We start from the raw sequence: 14,668 nt of genomic DNA, 5'->3' as shown, positions 1-14,668 counted from the left end.
TGGAGGTTGTTGAAGAAGATCAGAAATGGAGGAGAGAGTGCTGTAAAAGGAATTAGAGATGATAAAGGTGACATGAAAACTGCAGAAAAAGATATCCTTGAAGTACGGAGTAATTACTTCAAAAAATTGCTAAATGAAAAGATCAGTGACAGCACAATGTTAAAAACACTGTCCAGGCATGCAAACATTATTGAAGAAAAAATGAAAGAGTTTGAGAACAGGAACCAAACATTCAAGATTTGGTGGCAAGCCCTGAAGAAAACACTGGTTGATTCAGCCAGAGAGGCATGTGGTGAGGTTGTGCAAGGATATAAAAATCAGAATTCCATGGTGGACAGGTTGTTGAAGAAGCTCAGAAATGGAGGAGAGAGTGCTGTAAAAGGCATTAGAGATGATAAAGGGGAAAAAGATATCCTTGAAGTATGGAGTAATTACTTAGAAAAATTGCTAAATGAAACAATCAGTGACAGCACAATGGTAAAAAACACTGACCAGGCATGCAATCAGGAATAATATCCATACTTGAAGTAGAAAAAGCCTGAAATGTGGAAAGACAGCTGGAATAGATGATATTTGACCAGAAATGCTCAAGTATGTAAGTATAAAAGTCTTACAGTGGCTGCACTGCATAGTTCAGAAGGCCTGGACTGACGAACGAATTCCAGATGATTGGAGTAGAGCTATCATAGTACCCATATATAAAAAGGGAAATAAAACTGAATGTGAGAATTACAGAGTTATTTCTCTACTTGATTGTTCCTGGTAAAATTTATGCAAGTATACTTGAGAAACTGTTGAGAAAGATTGTGGAAGAGAAGCTTTGTGAAGAACAAGCTGGATTCAGACCAAATAGAGGCTGTCAGGATCAGATTTTCACTTGAAGACAGATAGTTGAGAAGTCATGCGAATATAACAAAGATATCTGTTTAAGTTTTGTAGATCTGGAAAAGGCATATGACAAGGTCCCCAGAGAGAAGCTATTCAAAACGCTACAGTTGTATGGTGTCAATGGGGAATTATATCAAACAATGCTTAGTCTTTATTTGAGTTGTAAGTCAGCATTTAGAATTTAAGAAAGTGCAGGAAGATGGTTTAATGTTAAATCTGGTGTCAGACAAGGATGTACATTATCCCCTCTGTTATTCATTATCTATATGGATCGCATTATAAAGAAAAATGGTATTAAACCTGATACCAAAATTGGAGATGTTAATGTCAGCCCTTTGCTTTCTGTGGATGATGTTATACTTCTAAATAAATCCGCTACAAGTCTGCAAGATTCCCTGATTAAATCAAATAACTGTTGTAATAGATATGGTATGAAGGTCAGCATTAAAAAGACAAGAATGAAAATAGGCAGAAATATTGAAAATATCAACTGCATTGTGAACAGAGAACCTATAGAACAAGTAAAACATATCATGTACTTAGGCACGATTTTTAGTGAAGATGATAAATTGAATACTGAAATAGACAACAGAATCAACAATGCTGGTATGGTAGGAAGTCAACTGAATAAATTTATTTGGAATAAGAGAGAAATTAGCGAAAACACCAAGTTAGTTGTATACAAGACAGTGTTCAAACCAATTTTAACTTATGGATCTGAGAGCTGGATTAGAAGTAAAACACTTGACCAAAGACTAGAGACCACAGATATGAGAGTTCTGAGAAAGATTAGGGGCGTGAACAGATGGCATCAATCAATATCTTGTTAATAAAGAGGATATTAGGAAAGAACTTGACATTGTTGGCATCCAGGAATGTGTTAGCAGAGCTAATCTCAGGTATTATGGTCACTTAAACAGAATGGGAAAGGGAAGATTAGTAAAACAAGTGTTCTCTGTCAGGTTGGCAGGAAAATGACCAAGATATATGCGGATTGATATGGTAAAAGGTGCCTTAGAAGATTGAAATATGAGATCCAATAATGAGTCTTGATAGGTAACAAATTGATTTGGAGCAAAATTGTAGGTAGGAAGTTAGTAATGACGTAAATTTTTCATGTAGCATTTTCATATCCCGTACACCCCTTAACAAGGTGTACCGGATATTATCATGTCAGGAATTTGATGATGATTAATTGATAATTAATTGTATTGGTCCAATTAAGATGAGTGCTGATGTACTATGTACTCCAAAAACTTTCATTCATCAATAAAAATGCAATCATACAGTCAAATTGATGTGAAATTTGTAGTGTGGGTTGCATAAGCTACATGATTGCACGTCAACCCAAATGGGTATGCAATGCCACTGATATAGTCCTAGTTTAAAGAAAACAATTCAGATAATTTTATTGGAATTAAAAAATCTTATCCTCATTGGTTATTTATAATGAAATTTGCTTACTATAACATTCTTTTGGTACCATTTAATTTAAGTAAATGGACACCCACCATATCATCCTCCACCATTTTTTTTTTATTGTCAAATAAAATAAAAATAGACAAGGGCAGTGCCATCCAGTTTTCTAAGCAAATTAATGTTATGCTAACCTGGAGTTGTAATTTTGTCACTCGTAACTTCATTAGTTCAAGCTTTGAAAAGGGTATATTTTGATATTAGCAATAGAGAATATTCAAGTTATTGAGTTCAGTTGATAAAATTTTTTTTCCTACAGGTAGTATATTTTCTACTTTGCCTCGCACTCAGCGGGGCATGCCATTAGTTCTTGGTGGTGATCCAAAAGGAAAGAAGATATTATATGCAAATGGAAACAGTATTATTATTAGGGATATTGAGGTGAGTCAGTTATTAAAAAAAATTCAAATCTGCACACTGTTTGCTTTATACTAAATAACTATTTGACATATTATTAATAGTCTCTGGAAGTTTAGTTGTGATATAAAGGAAACATAGCATTAAACTCAAAATAGAATATACCTCAAATTCAAAAGTTTTTACAGCATTAGCCAATAAAATTTATTATTAATCATAATTTTTTTTATCCTATTTCAGATATCATGTAAGGAAATTTTCAGAACATTTATCATCTGTGCTCTGATGATCCAAAATTTTAAATAAAATGTCTTTATTTGATAGCCTTGAATTTTAGTTTTTTTTTTTTAAAATCCCTGTGAAGCATTTTTTGAAATTATATGCTATAATCTTCTAAAGTTTGAGAAATTTTACAAGTTTTAGGCAATATTGCAGCTAGAGATTTTAAAAAATCTTAAAAGTTGAGAGGTCTGGACTGTGAAGAAAAACTGCATTTGTATATGCTTGAAGTTCTTGCATATAAAAGAAACTGCAAATATAAATTGTGAAATAGATGTAAAGGAATTCTTGGATTACTTTACAGATCTTTGGATTGATAATACTGGCATAAAAAATAATTACACCAGAAACTTACAAAATACCTTAAATGATATGATAACAATGAAAGAATTAAAGGGCAACCTAAATAAAATAAAAAATGGCAAATCAGCAGGAGAAGATGGGATAAATTCAGAACTGTATAAATTTGCTGGAAAAAAATTTCGTCAAAGATTACTAAAATTTTTAAATGAAATATATACAAATGGACAAATACCAATAGAATGGAATATAAGCATAGTAATACCTATATTTAAAAAAGGGGATAAAACAAAACCTACTAACTACAGAGGTATTAGTTTATTGAATACATGCTACAAAATATATAGCAGAATACTTAATGAAAAACTAAAAATATACAGTGAAAAAATATTATTAGAATGTCAAAATGGATTTAGAAAAGGATGCTCTACAATGGATGCAGCTTTCTGTTTAAAACTGCTTATAGAAAAAAGAAGAGAATTTAATTTGGAAACTCATCTTTTGTTTATATATTACGAAAAAGCATTTGACAAACTAAAAAGATATATACTGTTTGATATATTACAAAGAATAAATACACCTAATATTTTACTGCATGCAATATTGAATATATACAAAGATAATGAAATAAAAATAAATGAAAAGTTGTCTGAAAAACAATCTATAAACCAAGGAATAAGACGGGGATGCCCTCTGTCTCCAACACTTTCAATATTTACATTCATGAAATATTAATACAGAGGAACACCTTAAACAATCGAGGTATAGAAATTTTCCAGAATAACAAAATAAATACACTATTATTTGCAGATGATCAGGTAATAATATGAGATAAGGAAGACAATTTACAAAGAGCAGTATATAATTTAAACATTATAGAACAGTTTGGAATGAAAATTTCCACAGATAAAACTAAAACAATGGCATTTTGTGGGCAAACTCCAGTTAGAAGTAAAATCGTTATGAATAATAAAATAATAGAACAGATAAATACTTTCAGTTATCTTGGATGTGAAATATCATATGAAGGAGAAAAAGACATAAAATTAAAAACTTCAAAATTTTTACTGATTATAAGCCTGATAAATAGAACACTCAATCCAAATATAGTACCAAAAGAAACATGCTTGAAAATATACAATACTTTAGCAGTGGCCACATTATTATATGGCAGTGAAATTTGGGCAATAAACAAAGAATAAAAACAAATGAAATGAGATTTATAACTGCAAAATACACATTACTAGATCAAATAAGGAACGAAGACATTTTAAAAGAACTAAAAACAAAATCAATAGAAGAAAAACTAAGCAATTATAAACAAAAATATATTGAACATGTAAACTGAATGGCCAACACCCGACATCCTAAACAAATACTAAAATATAAGCCAGTTGGAAAGAGAAGCAGGGTAGACCTCAAAAATGGATATTGGATGGATAATGAGACTGGAACAGACCAATATGGTCTATACCCGTAATTAGTGTTATGATGATGATGAAGTTCTTGCAAAGAACTTCAAATCTCTACCAAAAAGGTTATATAAATCTACAAAAAGGATTGTAGAAATTGTTCAAGTTGCAGCTTTGCAAAGCATGGAGAAGTCACACTGACAAAGAATCATGTAAATGAGAATTGAGTTTAAGTTTTCTAGTTGTTGCTCATGATTATTTTTAAATTTTGAAATAGGAACTTGCATATTTCATGATATTGCATGTGATATAAGCCTTATTATGATGCTTTAGTTGAATCAGCTTTAGTTTCCCCCCCCCCCCTAAAAAAAAAGCTTGCTAACCTTTCAACAAAAAATTATTATTATTCAGGCCTCCATGGAGTCAAGAGACTCGTCGTGGGAGGTCCCTCTTAGGAAACAGAAAGTCTCTCATATCACTCCTTGAACTAATTGACCGTTCTTGCTCTCACCACTCTCAGGCAGTGCATTCCATGGTTCAACCACCCTTCCCGCAAAGAAACTACTCCTCACCCTCTTGCTCACAGCTTCCTTTTGTAACTTCCAGGGATGGCCCCTTGTCTTCACTCCTTCCCGCTGTTCCGTTCCACCAAACGGAAGAACTCTCCAACGTCGACCCTGTAACTGCCTCTCAACAGTTTAAAAGTCTCGATCATATCATCTCTTTTCCTTCTATCTACCAAACTCTGCAGTCCACATTCCTTCTGCCGATCTTCATAACTGATATTGTACAGTCCTGAAACCATTGTTATCTGCCTCTGTACCCTTTCCACAGTTCATTTATCCCCTTCAGATCCTGGGGACCAAATTTGAGAACAATAGTTCAACTGTGGTCTGATCAGGGTCTTATACAACAGAATGATAACTCTTTTATCTCTGCAGGTCAGCGTCTTTCTCAGTATTGCAGCGATCCTTTGGGTTACCTTCACTACCTTTGCAATATGCTCCCCGAATTTCAGTTTTCTATCAATCATCACCCCCAGATCTTGTCTCTCTACTTCCTCCAGTACAGCTCCTCCAATCGAGTATGCAGCCTCCCATTAATGTATCCCAAACTTCAAGACTTGACATTTTGCTGCATTAAACCGATACCCCATTCATTCGCCCATCTGTCTAGTTTATTCAAATCCTCTTGCAGGGGTGCCACATCTTTACTATTACTAATAACCCTTCCCAGCTTCACATCATCCACAAACAACTGAATATCCCCTTGCAATCCATTGACAATGTCATAATACAGGTCTCGGTACTGAGCCCTGTGGAATCCCACTTGTAACCTTCTGCTTCCTTGATATTGCCTCACAATACACAACTCTCTGATATCTATCAGTCAGCAAGTCCTGAATCAAGTTGACTAACCCGACATCTAAACCTATGTGCCGCAACTTAAATATCATCTTATCATGTGTCACCCTGTCAAATGCCTTTGCAAAATCCAAAAAAAAATGGCAGTATATGCCTTTCCCTCATCAACTGCTCTTGTCACTTTATTATAAAAGGCAGTCATATTACTAAAGCAAGAGCACCCCTTAAGAAATCCATGTTGATTCTCACTGATAACATTACCTTCATCTGTCCAACGCTGTATATAGTCCCTCACTAATTTCTCCAAGACATTAACAACTACTGATGACACACAAACTGGCCTATAATTAGACACTTCCAGTGTGCTACTGCCCTTATGCAGTGGCACTATCTTACCTCCCTTCCATTCCTTGAGTACCTTTCCTGTAGCTGATTTTTATTGAAAAGCCAGGTCAACACAGATGTCAGTTCTTTAGCACATTCTCTCAAAACTCATGGTGAAATACCATCCAGTTCCACAGCTTTACTGACATCCAGAGTACTGAGTACTCTCCTCTTGCACCTCTAAACCCTGAACCTGCCCTATCGTTCAGTATTACTGACATCACTGTTACTTAAAATTCTAAATACTTTCCATTCTTTAACTTCTGTCTTGCCAATCGTCTATCCTTCTTGTTATTCAACACTATTTCAACCATCCTCCTCCCCATGAAATACACTAACAAAATACTCATTGAACATTTTCCATACATATTCTGTGGATGTGATCCATGTTGCAATTTTAGCAACTGAAGTCATTCTTCCAAACTTACCCTTTCTTCTGTCAGCAGTGGAAATTCTATATATCTATAGAATTCTCTAGTGTTTTGTTTTGCTGTCTCAGTCAGTCTCCTCTCATATGCAGTTTTTCCTTCTTCCATATATCAGTCACTTCTTAGCCTTTGCCTTTTATATTTCTCATTGCTGCTGAGGTGTATTCTTGTAACTTATTTTAATTGTATTACAACATCAAAAGAAGTAAATTTTAAAAATATGTTTATTAACTGGCTTATGTTTCACTGGATTCCAAACCAGCATCTTCAGAGCAAAATATGTTATAGTTTTCATGTGAGTAAAAGAACTCAAATTGCAATGGACAAAAAGATCTACAGTCCATTGCAATTTGAATTGTTTCACTTACCCATTGTTGCATGAAAACCATAACATTATTTTGCTCTAAAGATGCTAATTCAGTGAATTATAAGCAAGTTAATAAACATCTTGTTATGATTTCATTCTTTTGGAATTGTAATACTGTTAAAATAAGTTATAAATAATGTCCAATACCTAATCTTGTCTATTAGATTGAGGTGTATTCTGCCATTTGTCTCCTTCATGATTATTGACTCTTCTATTTTGCCCATATTTTATCTTCCTAACCTTAGGAATACAATCTGACATTTTCAGTAGGATCTGATTTTGGACCAAGTCCTAGTCACTGATTTGTCTCCACTTTGGTTGATCAGCCCAGTCAGCTGGTCACCAATCTGTTGACTTAATTTATCATAGTCTCCTGCTCTGCCTAACCACTTTCCATGTCAAATCCACACAATCACTCACTCTCCCAATTGGTTGCATTGTGATGGCATCTTTTGTTATCACTGTAGGAAATATTAGTAAACCCAATGCTTGTGTTCCGTATATGCTTCATTTATGTTTTTTACATAGTTCCACCTACAAAAGCTTTTTGTAACCTCTAGTATTATTACATTTGTACTGTGGGTGAGCTAAGAGCTGTTTATATTAATTTTATATATTTTTTGTATTTTTTTATTTATTGTTTACATAGTCTCCAGACATCCTACTCTAGAAACCAAACAGAACTTTTTCAAGCCACTTCAGGCCTCCAATAAGCAGGCAATGGTCTTGCACTCTTCAACCTATTGGTTGGAGAGTGGATATGATAACTACTCAGCCATCCAGGACAACAAGCTACATAAGGTAGTTATCTCTAAGTAGCTTAAGGAATTCAGGCTCATTTCTCGCATATTATTTCCTGATTTCATTCAATGCTTCCATAGGCAGTTACCTATTGTCACCTTCCTGTCACTCTCAAGACTCATCTGACTAAACATTTCAGAATCATTCCCTCAACATTCCTAGTCTGTGGCAAAACCCACTAAAATTGGTGACTCACACTAACACTAAATGGTCTCAGAGCCATTATTGCTACTTTGAGTTTCACATGGAGCGATCATGACTCTTTTGAGATAGTCAGTAATACCCCTCCCTTCTTCATTTCTGTATTTTTGAAAAATGCTGTAAACATATTCTATTTCTTTGAGTAAATCATCCTTGGTTAACCATGTCTCATTGACACCAGTGATTTGTAGATCAACTAATCTTATCAAATTGCACAATTTCCACTGTTCCTCGCCCCATTAAAGTCCTTTGACTTTATTACTCCTATCGATGCTGTTCCTGTATCCTTTTGTTGTATTCCCTCAGTTTTTCATACTGATCGAGACTTTCATTTTCCCAGTTTCACACTGCATCATCAGTGGATAGCTCTCTCTCTCCTCTATTTTCAGATTTATGTCATACATCACTTACTTGGGTTCTCTTCTAGCTAACTTGTCATTCATCTCTCTCTCTTTTCTCCTTTCAAAATTTCTCTTCTCCTAAAAGGAGAAGAGAAATTTTATTGTCTGGTGTGAGACTATCTCCATAATTTTCAGTTTTGTCTTTAGAGTGGAGTTTCTAGATTATGTACAAAAAACAAACATATATATTAAAATATTTTTTAAAAAATTTACAAAATAAAAATCCTTAGCCTGCTCACAATAATAATATACCATATGTTTACAACCTTTTGTGGATGGGAGTCAAACTAGTTTTATGCTAATGCTAAGGAAATGAGAGTTGATCTGCAGTCAAAATAACTTATAAGTTAATGCAAATGGAATAATATAAATAACTGTCATTATTATTTTCTTGTCAAATTAGTTAGGTTGATCTGAAATCTGATGACCATGGGTCAATTACATGTTTTTGAGCATCTTTTTAACATAATTCATATTATTGATATTCTGAAGTTATTTATTGCATAATATACATAGTAATTTTTTTATACTATATATGCATACAGAATCCTGCTTTAGCTGATATATATACAGAGCATTCACTTCCAACAACAGTGGCAAAATATTCTCCAAGTGGCTTTTATATTGCTTCTGCAGGTTGGTATCTGTGTTCACTTAATTTTATTAATGTATGTATTTATGTAATATTAACTCAAATTTTGAAAGAATGTGCACAAGAATATTAATGGTATCCTATGATTGAAAAGAATAGAAATTCATATTATCCAGCCAGTCAACCAAACTCATGTTTTCTCTGAGAAAATTAGGTTTCTTAAAGCAACAGGCTAAAACTTTTTATTGAGCATGTATGCCCCTTGACATGAATTGCCTCAACATTAATGATTTAGTCAGTATCACCCCCTCCCCCACCTCCTGGAAGCTCTTGCTTCCATCCTGAAAAACAGACTGACCAGAAGAATATATGTACAGATAACTGACACATTACACACTGGCTTTATAGCTTTAGTTGCTTTGGCCATGTTTCAAAATCAGTCATTAATGTTACTTTACTTAAAATATACTATTTCCAAGAGCCTGCATTTTGTTTCATTAAGATTTTGCCGACATACAGAGCTATTTCAAATTCATTTTCTACAAAGACCAGATAGAAACCCCCACAACACCTGTGTACCACCTTGTCAACTTTTTTCACACATCATTCAGTAATAAATTTACAGGCTGTATACCTTTTAATACAGACTTCCACAACTCTAGGTTTCTTCTTATCCTCAAGCAATGAGTAAGAAACAGTCTTCAGGTCAGTACAACTTGGCAAGGGAAAATATAAACTCCTCTAAGGTTGCCTTTTAAGTAATGCAATACAAAATTGAATGCTCTTAGAAACTATATTTTATTTTACTGCATAATAAGTTTGCTTACATGGCTGGAACATGTTATTTTTAATCCTTTTTCATTAAGAATGATTAACATGTAATTATAATACATGTTCTATGTTCTGTATCATTATAGAACTTCGTTCCATTGAGTTAGAAATGTGTTCGGTTTATTTTGGTAAGATATACTTTTTGTATATCTTACCAAAGTACATCTTACTTGTATATCTTATGTACTTTATTTTCTGGCACACACAATATCATCCATGACTTTTATAGTATGATAGAATTATATATAAAAAAAAAAAAAATCATATACCTACCTTTCATCTATCAGCAAGTGTAGATGATTAGTATTTCATTATTGTATTGCATGATAACAGCGTCATTGCATCTGCTGTGAAAATACAGATACTGCTCAACAAGAAATATTTAACATGCTGATATTTGTATGAAAAATTTCTAAATATTAGCTTGGATTTTATTAACATGTTCATGCAGACTATGTGTCTTACCTTGTGTTTCATGCTATGCTAGTACAACTTATCTTGCAATAAATGTGTTAAAATAAATATTCAGACTACGTTGGTCATAATTTTTGGACAGCATTGTCTGGTGTATGTAGATATAAAGTGTTTAAATGCTATTTGATACCTTTGTAATATTCTGTATTATTCATCTGCTTGTTACATTATGGAGCGCAGTGCAGTTATGCTTGGATTGTTTTTCAAGGAGAGATAAAGAGAACTTTAATATCACAAGAAACTACAAAAGAAATTGCTCCTGCCCTACACTGGATCACTGTGGTGGCATGTGTAAATGCACTTCCATCATGGAGTTTCTGAAATTAACAGCAACAGTTATTCTTAGTGATTAATGACATATCGCAGCTGTAAAAGTGAATAATGTATTGTTCTTAGATTTCTTGAACCCATCAGTAGTATTTTCAAGTAAAACAATAGATGTGTACAATACCAAATATGACTATAATGAAATGAGGTGTTGTAATGAACAATGAAAAGTTACAGCCGAAGTCCCACAGAACCAATGCTATTTTAAGTTTACTATTACAAACAGTAAAATCCCCAAACCTTCATAATAGCAAAATGAATTTCCTAGCACATCACAATCAGTAGACAATGTTGTGTGAAATTGTACATATGAACAATCTTCATGAATGGTATCACAGTGTAGAAGCAGAGGAAATGACAGTAAATTATACATTATTGGCAGGAACTAAACGTAAAGAACACAATGCAAAACAACATTAAAAGGTACAAATACGAACAATGATCAACATGAAAAAGAACTAGAAGAGGAAAATTGTGAAAATGCAAAAATGTTTACATTTTGAAATGTAATGTTAACTTAATGTCACTTACCTGATGTCTTCTTGGCTACTTTACAAATTTTATTTAAATTTTGATTTGTCAAGTAGCCTGGTTTTAATCCCTCTGATTTAAACCCCAATTTAAATTGGAGAGACTGTTCTCTTATTTCATCTTATGCAGTGGGAGTCTGCCTAACCTAGTAGGTGGAAGTCCCAACCCACCTGGCCAATGTGGGATGAACTGGGGGACAAAACTTCCCAGATATATGGACAGGGCCTCCAACCCTACTACTTTTTTCTTGCAGTAACTTCACTCCAAAATGCTAATATGGTTGTGCCTTATAATACATCTCATGCTACATTGGAAGTATATTACAGTCTCCAACAAAAGTCAGTGATATTGTGAATGAGGAACACAGAAGGTATGGGATTAATCTCAGAAGGGAATTTTACATAGGCACATGGAATGTTTGGGGTCTACAGATGGGTAAGTATAAAATCGATAGGTATAAAATTGACATCCTGGGAATTACAGAGACCAGATGGAACTGAGAAGGTCACTTCAAAAGAGGATGGTAAGCTGGTTGTATACTCAGGAGGTGACTCAAAGCATCATGGGGGTAGCTGTGATACTGAAGACAGCTCAGGCAAGAAGCCTTCATGGTTATAATCCCGTTAATGATAGAATACTTTCTATTAGACTTGAGGCTCAGCCTATCAGTGTATCAACCATGATAGTTTATGCATCTCACATGGATAGGTCTGATGAAGAGAGTGAGGAATTCTATGAAAACTTAGACTGTTTTGGACTGCCTACCAAGGAGAGACATACTTTACATCTTAGGAGAATTAAATGCATAAGTGAAAGAGTATGAGAGTAAGGCTGGAGTGTGGTATGTTTGGTCCAGGTGAATGTAACACCAGTGATGAAAGACTGTCGGAATTTGCCCATGCTAACAGATTAGTTATTACCAATACCTGCTTCCAGAAATACTCACAACAGACCTATACTTGGATATCTAACATTGGTAGGTCAAGGCACCAGATTGATTACATCCTGGCTCTCCAGCAGTGGAAGACAAGCATCTCTGACGTACATGCTTGTCTTGGAGCACGTTGTGGTATAGACCATCAGCTAGTAAGCGCCAAAGTAAGACTAAGACTCCAAAAACTTCCAAATAGGTACATCTCACTAGACTGGATGTTAGAGTAATTCCTAGTGGATTCACAGAAGAAACATCAACTCAGTTAGATGATTTTTTTGGAGACCAGTGTGGAGAGCTTACCAGAAATGTTTTAGGAAGGAGTCAAGGTGATGATACAAGATACAGCCAAGAAGTATCTTGGCCCAATAAGAAGACCAAGAGACCCATGGATATCAGATTCAACATGGGAACTAATCAAAAGAAGGCAGTTGGAAAAACAAAGAGACACAGGGACTGAAGAATATAAGAGATTACATAGAGAAGTCAGAAGAGCCATCAAGCAGGACAAGGAAAAGTTTTATACTAATAAATGTGAAGAGATAGAGTTCCAGATGAGGAGAGACGATTATAAAAGGATATTTTATTTGGTTTGTGATCTAAAGCACAAGTTTAAGTCCAAATTGAATGCCATCAAAGACAGGAATGGAGCATTACTAACAGAAGAATTGAAAATCAAAAACAGATGGAAAAAATACTGTGAGGAAGTGTACAATAGAGTGGATAAAGAAAATTTGGAGGAGCTCTCTCACCAGGAAAATTCTGATTTGGAATCTCCTCCACTTAGGCATGAAGCTGAAAGAACAGTTAAGCAGCTTAAAAGCAATAAGGCCCCAGGTGCAGATGAAATCCCAGCAGAGTTAATTAAGACTACAGAGGATGGAGGGATAAGAGTGTTTCATAGATTTGATTACAAAGATATGGGAGACAGGATCATGGCCTAGAGACTGGAAGAAGTCTGTTTTCATACTATTACATAAGAAAGGAGATATGAAGACTTGCAAGAACTATAGAACTATTAGTTTAATATTTCAAACAAAATCTTATTGAAGATCATGCTAAATAGGATTGAGGCAGAGATACCCGAGGAACAAGCAGGTTTTATGAAAGGTAGGGACACCAGAGATCAGATCTTTTGCCTTAGACAGATCATAGAAAAATATAAAGAATTTAGATCCCCTCTGGTAATGTGCTTCTTAGATTACTCTAAAGCTTTTGACTGTGTTCAGCATGTGAAACTGTGGGAAGTTATGAAAAGAATGGGTTTTCCTTAACACCTATTAGGTTGATAGCCAACTTGTACAGTGAGCAAGAAGCCATGGTAAGAACAGGTGTTGGATTAACTGATTGACTTCAGGTTGAAAAGGAGTTAGGCAAAGATGTTTAGTATATATGCTGAGGATATCATGCATGAAGCATTGGATGAGCTCATGACAGGAATTAGGATAGGTGGTAGATTGATCAGTAATCTGAGGTATTCTGATGATACCGTACTCCTCTAATGACAAGAACTAGGACAAATTCTTGATAAAGTTAACAAGATCAGTAATAGCAGATGACTTCAACTCAATCCTAGTAAGACAAAGATTATGGTTTTCAAACGAAATACAAACAGGGAAGCTCTTGAGAAACAAGTTTACCTTAATGAGAAAGAATTGAGGAAAGCAGCGAATTTGAGTACCTGTGATCCATTATTAATGTGAAGAATTGCTGTTCAAAAGATGTCAGAAGATGATTAGGAATGGCTAAAACAACTTATCTAAAATCTGGAAGGATGGATCTATCTCCATGGGAACAAAGTTGAGGATTTTGAATGCACTTGTTTTTCCAACAGTGACTTATGGATGTGAGCCTTGAAACCTAAAGAAGTCAGATAAGAAAAGGACAGCTGCTTTTGAGATGTGATGTTATAGAAGGTTGTTGAGGATATTGTGAAAGGTGTACAAATGAATGGGTGTTAGAAAAGATCAGTAGAACTTTAAGTAGAACTCCTTAAGGATATTGACAGAAGAAAGCTAAAATATTTTGGTCATGTTGAAAAGATGGACGGAGGACTTCTCAGAACAGTAATAGAAGGTAAAGAAAGTTCTTGGAAAAAGAGTAAGGAGTAGACTCTCAATCAGATGGATGGATGGGGTGTGTGTGTGTGTGTGTGTGTGTGTGTGTGTAGTGACTGATCTTCAGAGAACTGAAGCCTCCAGAAAAGCATACAACAGGACTACGAGGGTGGTCTGAAAAGTTCTTGGCCTTGACCATAGATGGCAACACCATCGGCAAGATTTTTTTTTTTGTAAGTTGGTACATCTGTCATAAGCATCCATGTG

General features: G+C 34.6%; 1 protein-coding gene across 1 annotated transcript in view; it reads left to right on the top strand.

Moving 5' to 3' along the window:
• flr (actin-interacting protein 1 flr) overlaps positions 1 to 14,668 on the top strand; it is a 219,278-nt gene that overhangs the window by 29,596 nt on the left and 175,014 nt on the right. The window contains exons 2-3 of the mRNA XM_090414883.1: positions 2,624 to 2,745; positions 9,204 to 9,294. Of these exons, the coding sequence (XP_090271009.1) occupies positions 2,624 to 2,745; positions 9,204 to 9,294 (213 nt within the window). The remainder of the gene's footprint in view (positions 1 to 2,623; positions 2,746 to 9,203; positions 9,295 to 14,668) is intronic.

Source organism: Typopeltis vanoorti, chromosome 26 (genome assembly GCF_054136105.1).
Source record: "Typopeltis vanoorti isolate ZY-2024b chromosome 26, IOZ_Tvanoo_1.0, whole genome shotgun sequence".
NCBI lineage: Eukaryota > Metazoa > Arthropoda > Arachnida > Uropygi > Thelyphonidae > Typopeltis > Typopeltis vanoorti.
This window is presented reverse-complemented; position numbering and strand designations above follow the sequence as displayed.